This window comes from Arachis hypogaea, chromosome 4 (assembly GCF_003086295.3).
Source record: "Arachis hypogaea cultivar Tifrunner chromosome 4, arahy.Tifrunner.gnm2.J5K5, whole genome shotgun sequence".
NCBI classification, from domain to species: domain Eukaryota; kingdom Viridiplantae; phylum Streptophyta; class Magnoliopsida; order Fabales; family Fabaceae; genus Arachis; species Arachis hypogaea.
The window spans coordinates 7,310,640-7,329,137 of record NC_092039.1 but is presented as its reverse complement, the minus strand read 5'-3'; the positions used below and the strand labels follow the sequence as shown (position 1 = coordinate 7,329,137).

The following is an 18,498-nucleotide window of genomic DNA, read 5'->3' as shown; positions in this document are numbered from 1 at the left end:
ACACCAAAGTGATCAAAAGGGAATTGGAGCCAAACGACCTCGTCTTGAGACGAAATGATATCGGCCTACCGACCCCCGGAGAAGGCAAGCTAGCGGCGAACTGGGAAGGCCCCTACAGAATCAAAAAGGTGATGGGAAAAGGAGCATTCAAGTTGGAAAGGCTTGACGGCAAAGAAGTCCCGAGAACATGGAACGCGGACAACCTAAGAAGATTCTACTCCTAGAGAATGGCCCGACAAGCCGACCAGGCTAGCTAAGTAGTTAATTTGCAAGTTTAACTTTTGAACTTCTCATAGCAACTTACGAGCCCTTTATACGATTACCGAATAAGATATACTTGTGCAAATTTTCTCTCCTGTTTCGACACTCAATTTTTCAGATAAGCCACCCCACCACGTCCAACGACGACGCGCGTCCCCGGGACTGATCACCCCGGGAACCCGTCAACCACCATCGTAACGACTACGCGAAAGGCCATGGGCCATTGATATAAGTGACGACAATAAACCAAAAACGGTTAATAGAAACGGAAATACGACCAGACGAATAAGGAAAAGTTTATCACGACAACTCGGGCAAACGATTAAAACGGTCATTGATCACAAGCCAAAATAAAACGGCTAAAATCAAATTGTTTACAAGCCAAAACGGCTAAAACTAAAATAGTTCACAAGTCAAAACAAAGCGGCTAGACAAAAACTTTAAACAGAAGATTCATTTCTTGGGGGCGTCGACGACTTTGCCATCCTGAATGACTTTAAGAACACCAATCGCCGACGTATCAAACTCGGGAGCAATGACTTTGACCTGGGCCTTAAGGGCCTCTTCGGTCGCCAAAATTGCGCCCTTCCCCTGCTTCACGATGTCTTTATACTTAGCCTTCCAAGTTGTTAATTCGGCCTCCACGGCTTGCTTTTCTTTCTCCATCTCGGCCACCCGTCTCTGCGCCGCGCCGACCTGGCTTTCCAAAGTCATCTCACGTTCGACCAGACGAGAAAACGTGGCGTTCGAGTCCTTTAACTTCTCCTCAACAATGGCAGTCTTCTTCTCTGCAGCAGTGACCTTCTTCTTGGCAGCGTCAAGTTTTTCATTTGATTGAGTCAACTGCTCCCGGAGAGTCTCAACTTCATTCTTTAGCTCATTGTTGGCCTTCCCACTAGCTTCCAACCTCCTGCGGAGGGACTCCATCCCGGACAGCTCAAACTCGGCCTTCCGGGCTATCACGGCACCCCGCAGAAGGGTTCGGTACATCCACCTCGCCTGCCCGGCAAGGGAAGACTCATGGAAGTACTCCTCAGTACCGGGGATCAGCTGGGAATCTATGAAGTTCCCAGCATCAAAATTCCTTTCCATGACGGTAAGGACCCCCTAGGGACTTGAGGACATCTTCCTCTTCCTCTTGGGGTTAGGGACCTCCTCCACACCATCATCGGTTTCAGGGGCAGACGTCGAACCCCCGGTGCCTACCACTTCGCGGAAGGGGGTGGCATGAACCGTTTTCTCGCCCTCGACCTGGGCGGCTTGGGTCGAGGTCCCGGTTCCGTCAACCACGGCCTCCTGCCCGGAAGTAGTCTTGTCCTCCGGAGGAATCGCAGACTTCTCAGTGGCAGATTTTTCATTATCCCCCTCGTCGTCACTGGCGCAGAGGAAGGTTTGGAATAAATTGGGAAGACCAGTCACCGACGCAGACATCTCCACTGTAGAAAAGTAAAGAAGGTCGGTTAATCGCCGCAGGATATCAATAAAAACAAAAAGGTAAAGGGCAAAGTACAAGTTTCTCACAAATATAATTACGACCGGACTCCCGGTCACCCATAAGGAGGTGGGGATTGACTAAGTTCTTCCCAAAGACTGCTACCAACACTTCGGCGATCTGCCTATCCACCGCCGACATGCCATTATAGGTTACCTTAATAAAGGTATTGGACCCTGCCCCGAAACTCCAATAGGTCGGGATGAGCCGTACCCCCTCCAACGACAACCAAAAGGGGTGACGACCTTTGACAGGGCGGACTTTGAAATATTTGTCCTTAAACCCGTGGTAAGAATCTTCAAACAAACCAAAAATCCTCCGACCTTGGGCAGACCGGAAGGACATGAACCCTTTTTTGTGTTTCCCCTCTTTAGAAGGGTTTGTGAGGGTGAAGAAGAAGAGGAAAACATCCACGGACACCGGCAGTTCGAGGTATTCACAGACCATCTCGAAACAGCGGATCGAGGCCCAACTGTTCGGATGCAACTGCGACAGTGACACGGAAATTCGACTTAAGAGCGCCATTTGAAAGGCAGAAAACGGGATACGAACTCCGACTTGGGTGAACATGGACTTGTAGAACCAAATCCAGTCGGCGACTCGGGGGTGGTGGAAGTTGATTTCATACAATCGCTCGTGAGGAGCCGGGACGAAAACGTCATAATTGGCCTCCTCGTCAGTCCCTCCACACAAGTACCCGGCTTGTCGGAACTCGGTGAGCTCCTCCTCGCCCATTTGGTTAGGCGAATCCTTCAAGTTGGAAACGACCCAAGCATAGGGATCGTACGCCGCGGGGTTAACGGATGCCCGGGAAACCGTGCGAGCCATACCTACATGGGGGGACCATCCAGTCAGTCTAAGAGATCGGTTGCTCAAGTCGAATACAGATACCACCCCCCACGACTCCCCGACTAAGGCCAATCGAGACTAAATCACGAAAAGAACAAGAAAAGCCTACCCTGGAATGGTACTTCCCCCACCTAACACATCTAGTCGCAATTAAAAAGCTAAACAACAATAGCAAAAACCAAACAACAGGCATGCAAAATAATGCATAAAAGAGAATGTGATTCGAAAGTTACCTGAATTAGTGGAAGAACGACGGAGCAGTGTTAAGAAAAGTTACGAAGGGAGAGGCGCACAAACAGCACAGCAGAAAAATGATGAGATTTGGGAGCAAGGAGATGGCAGAAAAGGGAAGAAACAAAAGAAAGAGAGGGGTGCTTAAACTGGCCCGTTTAAAAACTACCCCAGGAAGCGCGAAACGTCTGGGGGCAGAACGGTCTTTTCAGCCAGGGCTTTTTCACCCCATTATGAGCATTTAATGCTCGGCGCGAGGAACGATGCGACGAAACGGTTGCTGGCGCAACCAAAGGACACGCGCGTAAAGGGCACGTCCTTGTCACGGACGACCGACCAGACGACCCCAAGTGAGAGACGAGACAACACGCCATTGATAGCTCCCAGGCTACCATTGGCGCGTGGGGGCACTGTTACGGCCCAGCCCAAAGACCCGACGGGTCGACCCTGGCCCGAGCTCCACCCGACCCGGTAAGTCGCCCTTCAAGCGACCCGGACACGTGTCTTGTACGACCCACACACGGCTGCAGGACAACGTCCTTGGGAATATGGGCCTGTCCTCACAAAGGGGCCCACGACTGACATGTATATAAGGGGAAGATTGGCTCTTCCCCCGAGGTACGCCACCTTTACACATCACCTTTCTCACCTGCACATCATCTTACTTGAGCGTCGGAGTGTCTTTGCAGGTGGCACCCCCCTTCATCTTCTCACCAGGACAAGTGCTCGACTGCTCGGGAAGCCTGCAACCAGCGCGATCAAGGTCAGGGTCTCCTCACTCCTTCACCCGTGAATCACACCTGTCCGGAACCCGACAACCGAACAATTACCTATATATATATATATATATATATATATATATATATATATATATATATATATATATATAAATGAAGTTTTAAGGCTTAAAATTTTAAGGGCTAAAGCAAATGCATTGTTTTAATGGTGATTTGTCTGTTATATTGTAGTTTTGAAACGTGTAATTTACTAGTCGTAGTAACAATCACGTAACTAGTATTCATATTTTTGGCCAATATATAATGTCTGACTAGATTAAGATTTGCACGATATTCGCAGAGCTAAATTAATTATATTATATAATATAAATTTAGAATGTTATATGTATTGCTCAGGGATATATTAGATAATATATAGATTAATATTAAATTTAAAAGTTATTGTAAAAAATATTGTATAATATATTTATTTAATTTGATAATTTATATATGATTCAATAATATTATTTTTTCTAGTAGCATATCAAAATTAATTTAAATTTTGTAACGGTTGATGATAAATAACAATTTAAAATAAAAATTAATTCAAAATTTAATAATTATAAAAATAAAATTACACATAAATTAGACTATAAATAATAAAATATTCAATCAAAGTTTATTCGTCTGATTTTATATAAATTTTTTATTTTTATTTTTAAATAGTTACTTTTGTTATATTTTTTTTATTTTTTTTAGGTTATATTTAAATACTGCAGTACAGTGATAAAATTATTCGATAAAATATAAGTATGAATATTATTAATGTTTTGATAATTAAAAATGATATTTAATTTTTTAATTTTATTTTTCATGCATTATGAAATATGTATTTTCAATAATATTGTTATAACTAAATAATATTAAAAAGATATAAATTGTTGAAAGAAAAAAGAAGTGATATATGGACGACAAAAACACTATATAACTTATGAATACAATTACATAAAGAAATAGAAAAATTAATGAATACAATCATGCAATCACGTAATATATATGTTTAGCAAATTTAAAAAATAAAATGTATGATAATCAACCAAATTCTAGTTGTGCAAAAAATTAGGAAGAATAGAGAGGGAGAAAGAGAAAGATGTATGAATTATATGAGGGGATATAAAGAAAATGTGTTAAGTGAATGTTGATTTATATAGTAAATATAAGAATGAGTGATGAGTATGAAAGGAAAAAAAAAGAAATTAGATTTTAATTAAATTTATACCTATTAAAAAAATTAACATTAACATTGAAAATAATAGTGTAACCTACATAAAAATAAAAGATAAAAGAATATAATATAAAAAATTAAGATTTAAAAAGAATCCTATAATATTATAAAAAATAGGTTATTATGAGGAGATAAAAATGACATGAGAATCCTGTGACATAATGCAAAGATAGAAGATATCTCTCAAAACAAAATTCTTATGTAACAACATAGAGTGAAATCAAATGTCTAAAAATGATTGTAAAACTACCTTGTGCTCTCTTTTAATATATTATAATAATTAATAAAAAAATCAATTAAAATTTATTCACATGATTTCATATAAATATTTTTTATTTTTATTTTTTAAATAGTTAGTTTTGTTTATTTTTTTTTTATCTTTTTTAGGTTATATTTAAATACTATAATACAATGATGAAACTAAATAAAATACAAGTATAAATATTATTAATGTTTTAATAATTAAAAAAAATTAATTTTTTAATTTTATTTTTTATGAATCATGACAACATATATTTTTAAAGATATTATTACAACTAAATAATTTTAAAAAATATAATTTGTTAAAAAAAAAGAAGTGATATATAAATAACAAAGACAATATATAACTCATAAAATTAATGAATATAATCACATAATGACTTAATACATATGTTTAACAAATTAAAAAAAATTATGGTTGTCAACTAAATTTCAATTGTGCAAAATATTAATAAAAATGGAGAGGGAGAAGGAGAAAGAAAAAGAAGTATGAGATTATGTGAAAGAAAATTAAAAAAATGTGTAAAGTAAATATTAATTTATATAGTAAATATAAAAATGAGGGATGAGTATGAAAGTAGAAGAGAAGAAATTAGATTTTAATCAAATTTATAACTACTAAACAGAATTAACATTAACATTGAAAGTATCAGTGTAACTTACATAAAAATAAAGTGTAAGAGAATATGAAAAGTTAAGGTTAAAAAATAATCATATAATATTATATAAGAATTAATAGTTAAATTAGTCCTTGAAAGATGGGGCATTTTTTAAATCCGTCCCCTAAAAGGTTTTTCAGTTAAATTGGTTTTTCTAAAGTTACGAATTAATCATATTTGTTCTTTAGAGACTCCATTAACAATTTTTGTCAACAATTGATGATATGAAACGTTAATTGACAACATACATCATACTTGATATGTCTAATCAGATATTAACTAGATATATTCATGAAAATTTATTAATTTAGTCTTTTTTTTTTCCAATTACATAAACTATATTTCTAATATGACTTAGCGACTAAATTAATAGATTTTCATAAATATATTTGGTCAATGTACAATTGGACATATTATGTATCATATATGCTATCAGTTAATATTCTATGTCATTAATCGTTGACAAAAAATATTAATGGAATCAATGAAGGACAAATATGATTAATTCATAATCTTTAAAGGATTAATTTAATTGAAATTTTTTTTAGGAACGAATTTAAAGAATGTCTCATTTTTTATGGACTAATTTGACTATTATCCCTATGATATAAAGATAGGTTATTATGAAGAAATAAGAATATAATGAGAATCCTATGACAAAATGTAAAAATAAAAGATTGTGCTCGAATCGTGTGAAATAGCCACGTAAACCGACTTGATATCATAATAGAAAATTAAAAGATTAGCAATGCATCTAAAAATTATCTTTAATTCTGTTTTAATATATTACTAATAGATAGATTGAAATAATTTTTCCTTCAAAAATTGTATTGTGATTTGTCTGCTATATTATGATTTTGTTAGGGTATTGAAATGTCTCTCGATCTCTTTTTCTTCCATTTCCTTTCTTCTATTTTGTCCTTAACCAAACAAAATCAAGGTTCTGAAAATCGGATCGGACCGGCCGGTTCGACCGGTTTAACCGCGAACCGATGATGCAAGCGGTTCGATTCTCCTTCAATAACCGCCTATGAGGGAATCGCTAAAAAATTGGTGAACCGGCCGATCGGATCGGTGACTGGCCGGTTTCTCTAAACGACGCCGGTTTCAGTTGGTTTGAAAATGAAACCCGATTACCCGACCCGACCCAGTCTGAAAACACCCCCCTTCTTCCCCCGACCCCCATTCGTTCTTCTCAATCTCACAACGAACCCTAGCACTCTGAAGTCTGAAGCATTCCCAGCCCAGTAGCCCTCCATCCGTCGTCGCCGCGGTGCTCAGGTCGTCAGCGCCACCGCCTGGTTCTCAGCACCAGTAGCCCTCCATCGTCGCCTGGTTCCCAGCCCAGTAGCCCTCCATCGTCTTCGCTGGCCTCTCGAACCAGGTGAGTGCCTCATCGTTCTTCATCTTCTCTGAACTTCGAATTCCTCTTCAATTTGTGTTCCATAATATTAATTCTTCAATTCATCTTGGGTCTTGGGTCTTCAATAATTCGGTCTTCTTCGGTCTTCAATAATTCATCTTGGGTCTTCGTCTTCAATAATTCATTAATTCTTAAAATTAAATTAATTCCAATTTCTATTTTATTGTATTTCAAATTCACCCTAGGGGTTTTTTTTCTCCTCAGTTGATAGTTTGATACAAAAACATGAAGACGTTCTTAGTTTACCCGTTACGCGATTTTTGTTCAATTTATTGCTGTTTTAGTGTTTTGCACTTTTGCTGCTTTGTAAATGTTAATTTGTTACTCTGTTTTAAGTTGTTACTTTGTACTTGTTAATTTGTTCCTCTGTTTTGTGAATGCTGGAAATTGAAAACTTACTCTGTTTTGCACTTTTGCAATATTGTTGAATGGCTGAATGCTGTAGGCACTAGGCAAAATTGCTGTAGGCAGAATTGCTGATATGGTCTTGTGTTGTGGTTAAGAACATACTGTTAATTTTCATTGTGTTTGGCTCCTGCTTTAGGTTAAGAACATGGTTAATTTTCATGCTGTTAATGTTCATTGTTAATTTTCATTGTTAATTTTCATTGTGTTGTGGCTGTTTGCACCAAATTGTGGCTTTCAGTTAAGGGGGCTATGCCATTGGATGAAGGGTTGGCAATTAGATTCAATACATCTAATGTCATCAAGTGGAAGGAAGCAAAGCTGCAAAAGAAAACCAGGGGTTGCAAAATACAAAAATAAATTGAAGGTAGCTGGTATACATTTAGTTTGATCAATGCTGATTTACTGATTTGAGGTTAGTGGAAAGTTGAGTCTGTGTTACTCTTTCAGGGATTTGAGGTTGAATTTGTGATTTGTGATTTCTTGGGTCTTTTGTAATGCTGCTGATTTGAGTTTGGAATTTGTGATTACTGATTGGTGACTTGTTAAGCTGCTGTTGTTAACTTGTTATGCACTTATGCTGTTGTTTTGTTATGGAATTATGGCACGGAGTGTTTTGAATTTGTGATTTGTGATTAGTGATTTTGTTATGCTGCTGTTTTGAATTAATTTAAGGGTGATTATTTGTTATGCTACTGTTTTGAATTAATTTAGGAGTGATTAATGATTATTTCTAGTTGTATTGTTGTTGTTTGCACCATTGCTCTTTTCACTATTTAACTTTGTATTTTGATAAGATCATATGGATTTGGTTGACATTTTATATAATGTTTTAAATTTGGAAGATATTTAAGATTTATATTAGACTATAATTATATTTTATGATGTTTAATTGTTTATATATAATTTATTTATTATTTTATTCTGAAACGGTTCTTCCGGTTGAACCGGTTGGATCAATAAACCAATAAACCAGTAACGAGAGCGATTTGATGACCGGTCCGGTTTTCCGAACCTTGAACAAAATCCTTAAAAAAGTTTTGTTTTCTTTTATCTCAAAAAAAAGAGGTTAGAGACTACAAAAGTTTATATGCAAACAACTAATGCAATACTTTCTTTTTTTGGACATTTCTAGGACTAAGCCCAAATCCTATCTGAACCCATAACCCAACCCGCCCAATGCAATACTTTCTTTTTTTTTTGGACTAAATGCAATACTTTTTTTGTCTCTGAAAATTATCGTTATCGTACTATGTGTGCCAAAGTGGGAAACTGTGAATCATGTTTTATATGATTTTACAAAGCACCTTAAAACATAACAATAGTAAATAGCCTATGGATAAACAAAGAACACTTAGGCCTACAAATTTGAAGGCCTTCAATAACAAAAAAGAGATAAACAATGGATAAGGCCCAAAGCCATTAGACACTTGTGATAGAGACGATGGGGTAGGGGTTTTGTGTCGGGCGGGTGGGGGTTGGGGCTCGGGTCTAGGCTCAGCGCAAGACAAAAAAAAAGGGTTCTCGAGACATTAAATATTTAAATTAGGAGGTGGAGTGAGAACTGGAGCAGCGCCGGAGCAGCAGCGTTTCTTCTCCCTCCATCATAGCTGGAGCAGAGTCGAAATAGCCGCGATTCTTCTCCTTCCATCATCCCTGGAGCAGCAATTTTCGTCGTCTTCCATCATCGCCACAGTAGCCGTCAGCAGCAGAACACCGTGTCGAAAAACAAAAAACGACGACGGTGTGATGGGGAGAAGAAACGGTAAAAGGTCACTGCATGGAACCCTCCGCCGCTGGCTGGAGTCGTGCATGTCCAGTCACTCCACTGTCGATGATATCGTTAACCACCTCCGCTCCACTTACCCCGATTACCAACGCACCAAGCACCAAGCCCTCACTCGATTAGTTCAACAAGTCCTCGAGCCACGTTCCAAACACGCGACCAAAGTCTCTGCCAAGCGCAGCGGCCACAATGGCGACGAAGAAAGTGGTCGACGCGCGCTCCGAAAGAGACAGAAGAGAGTCGACGAAGGTGAAGAGAGGTTGCAGGGCGACAAAGAAACTCAGGGTTCTGCATCTTCCTCCTCTGCTTCAAGCTTGAGCGCGTCCGGGAGCAGCGGCAGTGAGGATGATGATGGCAGCACAGTGTCTGTTTCGACATCGGAGGACGCAAAATACCGGGAGAAGTACGAACCTGCTGTCGATTTGATGAAGACGATGCTGCGGAAAGCGTATACTCCTACGAAGGATGATAGTGCGAGGAAGATGAAAAACGTCGTGCAAGATAAGAACGTTGAAATGGAGGTCGCCAATAGTGACAAGGCTACTAATGAGATTTGTGCTAAGAATGGAGGCGGAGGCAAAGTGAAGGCGGCGTCGAATTTGAAGGGTTCCGTTTCAAATGGCGACCATGGTGGTGGCAGCTTTGTTAAGGTGAAGGCAGGACCTAGGTTAAGTGATTTGGGTGGGATGAATGATCTTCTGGAAAAGCTGGTGGAAGAAGTGATTGTTCCATGGTATTATCCTGAGCTTCCAAGAAAGCTATGTCGTACTCCTACTACTGGAATCTTGCTGCATGGGCCACCCGGTTGTGGCAAGACCACACTGGCTCACGCCATAGCTAATGAGACCCGTGTTCCCTTCTATCCGATATCAGCTACTGAGTTGGTTTCTGGAGTATCGGGTATTTCGTTATCATTTCCTTAAACTTGAGGTTTCCTTTCTTTTGTTATTAGACACCAATTACAGGCACTGCTTATTTTTTTTACTCTTTCGTCCGATGAATTGTTAAGGTGCATCTGAAGAGAATATCAGAGAGCTTTTCGCTAAAGCATATAGGACTGCCCCATCAATTGTCTTCATTGATGAGATTGATTCAATTGCTTCGAAAAGAGACAATTTACAGCGAGAGATGGAGAAAAGAATTGTAACACAGTTACTTGCCAGCATGGATCAATCAAATAGGCATATGCAATCCGCTAATGGTTTGGACAGTTCTAATGTTCATCCCAGTTATGTTCTTGTAATTGGAGCTACAAATAGGCCTGATGCTCTTGACTCGGCCTTGAGAAGGCCTGGGCGGTTTGATCGGGAGTTTGTTCTTGGCATTCCTGATGAATCGTCGAGAGAACATATCCTCTCTTTGCTCACTCGCAATCTTCCACTTCAGGGTTCATTGGATCTAAAATACATAGCCAGGTCTACACCAGGATATGTCGGTGCTGATTTGGCAGCCTTGATTACGGGGGCGTGTAATTTGGCCTTGAAGAGAATTATTTCCAAAAGGAGAGGGGAACATGAGACAAGTTATCTTGGAGACTGGTGGGGCGAACCTTGGCCTCTTGAAGATATGGATAAGCTTGTCTACACAATGTCTGATTTCCAGGTGCTCTAGATTTGTTTCTTTGTTTATTTTGTCTTATTATTAGTTGCTATAATGTTATTATAATTGTTAAAAGTGTTACTCATATTTACGGGGTATACATTCAGGAAGCTTTGAAAATTGTACAACCTTCATTAAGAAGAGAGGGCTTCTCATCCATTCCTGATGAGAAATGGGAAGATGTTGGCGGCCTTGATTATTTAAGGAAGGAGTTTAAAAATAGAATAATAAGGCCGATAAAATATCCTGAGGTTCATCAGGTAATTTTTTCAAAGTACACTTCATTTCCTTGTCCTAAAGTCTAATATAGAGAAAAATTGGCTATTAGATTAAACGAGCTCTTCCTTCCAGTCTTTCATATTCTCGGATAGTTGGTTTGGTAGCAGTCTCTTAATTCTTGCCTTAATTGCATTTTGTCATCTGAAAATTAATGGATTGATTTTTGCCTCCCCTTTCCTTGAAAATGGTGGTTAGTTGAATTTCATAGGTTGGTTAATGTTATTGGATTTATCTATTTCAGGCATCTAGGTTTGCAAATCAGACGGGAATTTTACTTTTTGGGCCCCCTGGTTGTGGTAAAACTCTTATTGCCAAAGCTGTTGCCAATGAGGCAGGAGCTAATTTCATTTATATTAAGGTTTGCCTAAATACTTCATCTTACCTTATTCATTTTTGGTTTTGCTTCACGGGGACTTACACTATATTGAATAAACCATTATTTTAAATTGCTATTGTTGAATTATTTTAGGGGCCTGAGCTCTTAAATAAATTTGTTGGAGAAAGTGAGAGAGAAATTCGACTAACGTTTAGTCGTGCAAGGGCATGTTCACCCTGTATATTATTTTTTGATGAGGTTGGTTATTTTATCTCTCGATGAATGTTAACTATAATATTTTGACACAAAATTGTCTGACCTAACTATAAAAGTAATTTCTTATGTATTTATTCATTCATTGAATCATTGTTAAGTGCAAGTATATGTGCACTAGAGGGGGTCGTCCCCCAAGTTAGTACTCAGTAAACAATTTATGTACAAGACCTGTGCTTTATATATTAACTTATGTTGCCTATATGGAGTTCTAATTTGAGTACGTTTGGTCAATTTGTTTGAAAGGTGTGTAAGGATCCCAATAGGTAGCGACTTAGAGAAGTTTGTCATTATAAATAAAGTGTAGGACTATAGGAGAAATGAGTTAAGGTCATGTAGAATAGAGTACCATTTCTATCCATAAAGATTCATGATGTTGATAATTCTACCTATGAATAAATAAAATTGTGTAACCATGAAAGATGGAAGTTGTTATTGTTATCCATAAAAGTTGGGAATATTGACAAAATGTATACATGAATAAAATTAACGTTTCGATATTTTTATCGCGTAGAAACCATCTTTTGTGGGTACAAAACTAATTTCGTTAATTCATGGTTAATATTTTCAGTGTTTTATAGTTAGAAATGGTAGTTTACTCGGTCATTTATTGAGATTAGTCTCTTTCTAGAATTCGAAATCAACTCTTGAATTAGGTTCCTTGTATTCTGTTACATTGATTTGGGAATAATACCTGTTATCTATCACTATTCAATTAACTTCAGGTGGATGCTTTGTCAACCAAACGTGGTGCAGAAGGTGGATCAGGCATTGAACGAGTAGTGAATCAGGTCAAACAATACTAATTATTGGATAAATAATTCTGATATCATTAATATTAAAAAATGGCATTATTATTTGCAACTGCAGTTACTAATTGAGCTAGACGGTGGGGGGCAACGCCAAAATGTTTTTGTCATTGGTGCAACAAATAGGTAAAATTTTATTTGTCATATCTATTTAGTTATTTTTGTTTCCATCTTATTGCAGTGAAGTAAATTTCTCATTTTATAGGCCTGATAGGATGGATGAGGCTCTCCTCCGTCCTGGTAGACTTGGTAAACAACTTTACGTTCCTCTGCCAAGCACTGACCAGCGGTTTTCAATATTGAAAGCTCTTACAAGGAAGGAGCCTGTTGATCCTACTGTGGATCTGGGAGCCATAGCTGAAGCGTGTGAAAATTTTAGTGGCGCAGACCTTGCTGAATTGGTTTGTCCCTGTTTTATCTTTTCCTGCTTGTTTTAATAATCCTTTGAAGGAGGAATAATGGGGGAAGTTGTCATTTTCTTGATGATACAGGTGGATGAAGCAACTCGTGCTGCTCTTGATGAGAAATATACCGCAGTTGAAGAAGCTTTGACCTCAGTTGAAGCCTCTAGTGATACTTATACTTGCAAGCCAAGACATTTTGATATAGCACTTAGTAAGGTCTTTCCCTCTGTGTCTCCCGCGGTATGTCCCATTCTTTTATGTATCTCTCTTTCACACATTAAAGCTGCTGTCTTACCGAGTAAACTAAGGAACTTGTTTCATTTATTTGAATCAGAAAAGGCGTAGGTATGAGCGCTTAGCAAAGCATTTTAAAGCATCATGAGGATCATGGCACTGATTGTTTTAGGATATATAACCCCTCCTTGTCTAGTCGACTTAAACTTGAGCACTTCAAGTAGTAGCACTACAAGAAAATGTGTATTAAAATATTTTTTAGCTGGAATATTTTTAAGTTTTAACACTTATTTCAGGTTATTTTTTTGTGATAATATGTTATTAATATTTGAAAGTTATTGCCTAGTAAGTCAAACATGGCGGTGTTGCTTCCTAGAACCAAAACTATAGATTTATCTGGCAAAAAAAATGGGTTGCTAATACAGTGCAAAGTAAGAGCTTCCTCGACTTAAGATGATTTACTCAGTATTATTAAAGTATGCTGCACAGATGTATACTCTTATTACATTTAATTTATTTTAAAATGAGTTTGATTGGAGTTGTTTTTGCTTATATTATTTCAGGAAGACTTTTTTATAGATGTCTCAACTATGAGGTAAAGTTCTCTATTTGATCCAATTGTTAAGTTGATACGGGTTTAATTAAATGAATGATTTGGTGATTGTTAATTCAATGTTTTTTTTTTGCATTATTGTAGTTTGCAATTCATTGTAATTTCTTTCGTTTGACTGAGGGATATGAAGAACGAGACGTGGTTCAAGTTGCACAAGAAATTTTTAATGAACTCAAAGCGGTTGCTGTTGTGTGTTGTATTGATTTTGATATATATTTGGTTGTTTTGATTTTTAGTTAAAAAATAATTAGAGTGTAAGTGTGTTCATGATCATTATGTAATCATTTATGATTATAAATGATATTAAGTTTTCTTCAATTTTGTATCTCATCACTAATTTGGATGAAAGATATTCTAGCGACAAAATAAAGTTAACAAAACCTCTAATATACCATTATAATTATAACAACCATGTGATAATGGTGTTATCTTAGTGCAAAATATAAAATATAAATTAATCGAGTTTATAGCTAAGATCATATCATTATGAACAAACACTAATAAAATATAAATTCAGACTTAATTCATAATAAAGCAAATCAAAAGCAACAACTAAAACAACAATATCAAATTATTCCTGCTAACATAAAGTAACAATTAAAATCTTCATGACATGTTATCATCAAACATTTTTTGTGTGCCTTAAATCCAAGTATTGGAATAAACTTTAACAATACTTCCATCGCTAAAAATGTTCTTGCACTTTCTCCTTTTATTGTCTCCCTTGAAATTGCATTAGCAGCACCAACATTTGGTTTTGGAGAACTAACAACATCATTAGATGACTTGACAATTAAAAATTTGTTTCGTTTAATTATCTTCTGTTTGAACAGCTGTCAATCATAACAACTAGAATCAATTACAATATTAATATTTACAACATTAATAATAATAGTTGATCATAATACTCAATAAAATTGTTTAGATTGTGGCTTCTAAATAATATTAGTAACATAAATTACCGTACCAGCACTTTGAGCAATAGCACCTTAAACAACGGTATCTTGAGTAGTATCATCACCTTCTACAACAGTACCTTGAGTAGCAACACTTTGGACTTGGACAATATCTCTAACTTGAGTAGCAGTTTGTCTATTTTGTTGGACACCAACTTCGTCACTAACTTGTTTATCAAGTTAATCAGTTTGAGGGGCTTTTTCACTAATTTTATCATCAGCTTGTTTTGCATTTACTACTGTTTTTTTTTGTCTTTAGTTTTTTTTTTATAATTTCGCACTCTCTTGTAGTATGACCAATATTGTCACATATATCACAAGTGAACTTGTCATATTGCCTCTTTAATTTTATAGACTTTTTTCTTGACTGCCTCTAATAGAGGCCTCATGTGCATCATTCTTTCTTGCATAGAGCTTTGGTCTCCCACAAAATTTTGGTCTTGCATAGAGTTTTGATCTTTCATCATGTCTCACGCAAAAAAACGACTTTTTAGAGCTTTATAAGAGGATACTATGAACAACATCAGCAAAGAGGAGTAGAGACGTAGAAAATTATATAACAAAAGATGAACATTTGGGATTAAAATTTTATAAGTGTAAATGGATTAATTTGAGTATTTTAACCAAATTTGAGACACTAATTTAAGTTAAACTCTTTGTGTATTTACATTAACGTGTAGTTAAATGCCAACTTGGTACTTAACTATACATATCAGCAACGTTAAAACGTCTAATTACTTTTAAACTAATAAAAATTTACGATTTAAAAAATAAAAAATTTATTTAATTATTTTAAAAAATAAAAGATTTATCTAAGACAAATTAAAAATTTTAAAAACCATTTTAAGTATTACTGTTACGGCCCGGCCCAAAGACCCGACGGGTCGACCCTGGCCCGAGCTCCACCCGACCCGGTAAGTCGCCCTTCAAGCGACCCGGACACGTGTCTTGTACGACCCACACACGGCTGCAGGACAACGTCCTTGGGAATATGGGCCTGTCCTCACAAAGGGGCCCACGACTGACATGTATATAAGGGGAAGATTGGCTCTTCCCCCGAGGTACGCCACCTTTACACATCACCTTTCTCACCTGCACATCATCTGACTTGAGCGTCGGAGTGTCTTTGCAGGTGGCACCCCCCCTTCATCTTCTCACCAGGACAAGTGCTCGACTGCTCGGGAAGCCTGCAACCAGCGCGATCAAGGTCAGGGTCTCCTCACTCCTTCACCCGTGAATCACACCTGTCCGGAACCCGACAACCGAACATTGGCGCCGTCTGTGGGGACAACTCCCTGCCTAGATGGAAGTCATGCTGGGTCCCGGTGACCAAGCTCGAGCAGCCGGAGCGGAGGGGGCAGCCTCCGTCGCCTCACTGAGGGGGCGGCGGAGGTCCCCCCAACAACACACGAGAACACGACCCTTCGGGGGAACGGGTGGCGATAGCGCCATAATAATGCAGGAGCTACGCCACAGAGTCCAGAACTTAGAACGACAGCTAGCCGACCGGGAGCGGGATGGACGGTCTACCGATCCCAGCTTTACCCCATCTCCCGGGAGCGAGGAGGAAGACTCTCACCGAAGCCGCCAGCGGCGTACATCCGCTTCCCGGACGGAAGCGGAGAGCACGCGGGAGGAGTCACCCATAATAAGAAGGCGAAATGACAGGATCATCTACTCTCGAGGCGGACCAACCCGCCGAGAGGACGGGGAAGGGAGATCCAAGAGAACACGGCAACCTGTCATAATGGGTGTCACCCCGTTCCACCGATCTATCCTCGAGGTCCGGTTGCCGAAACACTTCGACAAACCAACGGACATGAGGTATGACGGAACTCAAGACCCTCTAGAACACCTCACGGCCTTCGAGGCCAGGATGAATCTAGAGGGAGTAGGGGACGAAGTAAGATGCCGCGCCTTCCCGGTAACCCTAGCAGGACCAGCGATCAGATGGTTTAACGGCCTCCCTCAAGGCTCCATCTACAATTTCTCAGACATCAGCCGTGCATTCCTGGCCCAATTTACAACGCGAATAGCAAAGGCCAAGCATCCTATCAACCTTCTAGGGGTAACCCAGAGACAAGGAGAGCCGACCAGGAGGTACTTAGATCGGTTCAACGACGAATGCTTGGAAATCGACGGCTTAACCGACTCGGTGGCCAGTCTCTGCCTGACAAACGGCCTCCTCAACGAGAACTTCCGAAAACACCTTACTACGAAACCAGTTTGGACAATGCATGAAATCCAGACGGTGGCCAAGGAGTACATAAACGACGAGGAAGTCAGCCGGGTCGTGGCCGCCAATAAGCGGCAGTCCGGTTACAACCAGGCTCGGCAGCCAGGCGACGGCGAAAGAGCAAAAGAAAAAGCCAGGGACGAGGCATCAAACAAGGCACCTAGACCGTTCCCTCGGGTCGGAAAATTTACTAACTACACTCCACTCACTCTCCCCATCGTGGAAGTTTATCAGCAAATAGCTGAGAAGGGAATCCTTCCGAAGCCCCGACCACTCAAGGACCGTACGGGAGGAAACAAGAACCTTTATTGTGATTACCACAAGGGTTACGGCCATCAAACGCAGGACTGTTTCGACCTAAAAGATGCATTGGAACAGGCAATAAGGGAAGGAAAGCTAGCAGCGTTCTCCCATCTCATCAGGGAGCCGAGGAGACGTTATCGCGATCAAGACGAGGAAGGCAAGACCCGTTCGGCCAAGCGGCGACAAGAACCCGAAGACAGAGACCACGGCCTCACTGTGATAAACGTGGTAACGGCAAAAAACGCTGCGCCAAAATCCAGGTCGGCACACAAGAAAGACGCTAAGGTCCTGACGATCTCGTCCCCGCCGGCGCAGGGCTCTAAAAAACCTCCATCCATTTCTTTCGACCCCGAAGACCAATGGTTCAGCGACGCCCCGGAAAACCCCCCCATGGTCATAACGGCCAGAGTGGGAACCGGCCTCGTCAAACGGATCCTTGTCGACACGGGAGCTGATTCAAATATCATGTTCCGCAACGTGTTCGACGCACTAGGGCTAAAGGATGCCGACCTGACGACTCACCAGCACGGGGTCATCGGGTTGGGCGACCACTTCATCAAACCGGACGGAGTCATATCCCTACCAATCTCGGTGGGGCAAACCCAAGGCCGAAGATCGGTGATGGCCGAGTTCGTGATCCTCCGAGATTCCACAGCCTATAACATCATCTTGGGAAGAAAAACAATCAACGATTTTGAAGCCATAATCAACACCAAGCTGCTAGTTATGAAGTTCGTTACCGATGACGGATCCATAGGGACCATAAGGGGAGACCTCGAGACGGCGGTCGCTTGTGACAACGCCAGCCTTTCCCTTCGAAAGAAGTCCAAAGAGGCATCCGGCGTGTTCTTAGCCGACCTTGATGCCAGAGTAGAGGACAAGCCGAGGCCAGAGCCAGAAGGGGACCTGGAGAAGTTTAGAATTGGTGACGAAGAGGAAAAGTTCACGTTCGTTAACAAGAACCTCCCACAAGAATTGAAGGAATCTTTGATTGAAATGATAAGGGCCAACAGGGACTTGTTCGCCTGGACTCCAGCCGACATGCCGGGAATAGATCCAAAAATCATCTCACATCATTTGGCCGTCAAGGCGGAAGCACGTCCAGTAG

General features: G+C 39.5%; 1 protein-coding gene across 4 annotated transcripts; it reads left to right on the top strand.

The window, feature by feature from the left end:
* The first annotated feature begins 6,942 nt into the window (after nucleotides 1-6,942).
* Nucleotides 6,943-14,213, top strand: LOC114923993 (cell division control protein 48 homolog C). Of its 4 annotated transcripts, none has more exons than XR_011880896.1 (13): nucleotides 6,943-7,138; nucleotides 7,824-7,949; nucleotides 8,718-10,268; nucleotides 10,378-10,970; nucleotides 11,075-11,227; nucleotides 11,488-11,604; nucleotides 11,716-11,820; nucleotides 12,561-12,626; nucleotides 12,706-12,770; nucleotides 12,850-13,045; nucleotides 13,136-13,288; nucleotides 13,383-13,877; nucleotides 13,980-14,213. XR_011880896.1 is itself a non-coding variant. In XM_029297750.2 (13 exons), the coding sequence occupies exons 3-13, from the start codon at nucleotides 9,332-9,334 to the stop codon at nucleotides 14,008-14,010; spliced, it is 2,448 nt and encodes an 815-aa protein (XP_029153583.1). In that variant the 5' UTR covers nucleotides 6,943-7,138; nucleotides 7,824-7,949; nucleotides 8,718-9,331; the 3' UTR covers nucleotides 14,011-14,213. The 4 variants fall into 4 exon arrangements, 2 of the variants coding, with proteins under 2 accessions (XP_029153583.1, XP_072091042.1); XR_011880895.1 differs by having other exon boundaries at nucleotides 7,824-7,997; XM_029297750.2 differs by having other exon boundaries at nucleotides 13,846-13,877.
* The last annotated feature ends 4,285 nt before the right edge of the window (nucleotides 14,214-18,498 follow it).

What these genes read in the sequence shown, in the direction of transcription:
- LOC114923993 (XM_029297750.2), top strand. Translation starts at nt 9,332, where the DNA reads ATGGGGAGAAGAAACGGTAAAAGGTCACTGCATGGAACCCTCCGCCGC. An exon ending in GTATATTATTTTTTGATGAG is followed by an intron (nt 11,821 to 12,560) that starts GTTGGTTATTTT and finishes AATTAACTTCAG; the next exon opens with GTGGATGCTTTGTCAACCAA. An exon ending in GTCATTGGTGCAACAAATAG is followed by an intron (nt 12,771 to 12,849) that starts GTAAAATTTTAT and finishes CTCATTTTATAG; the next exon opens with GCCTGATAGGATGGATGAGG.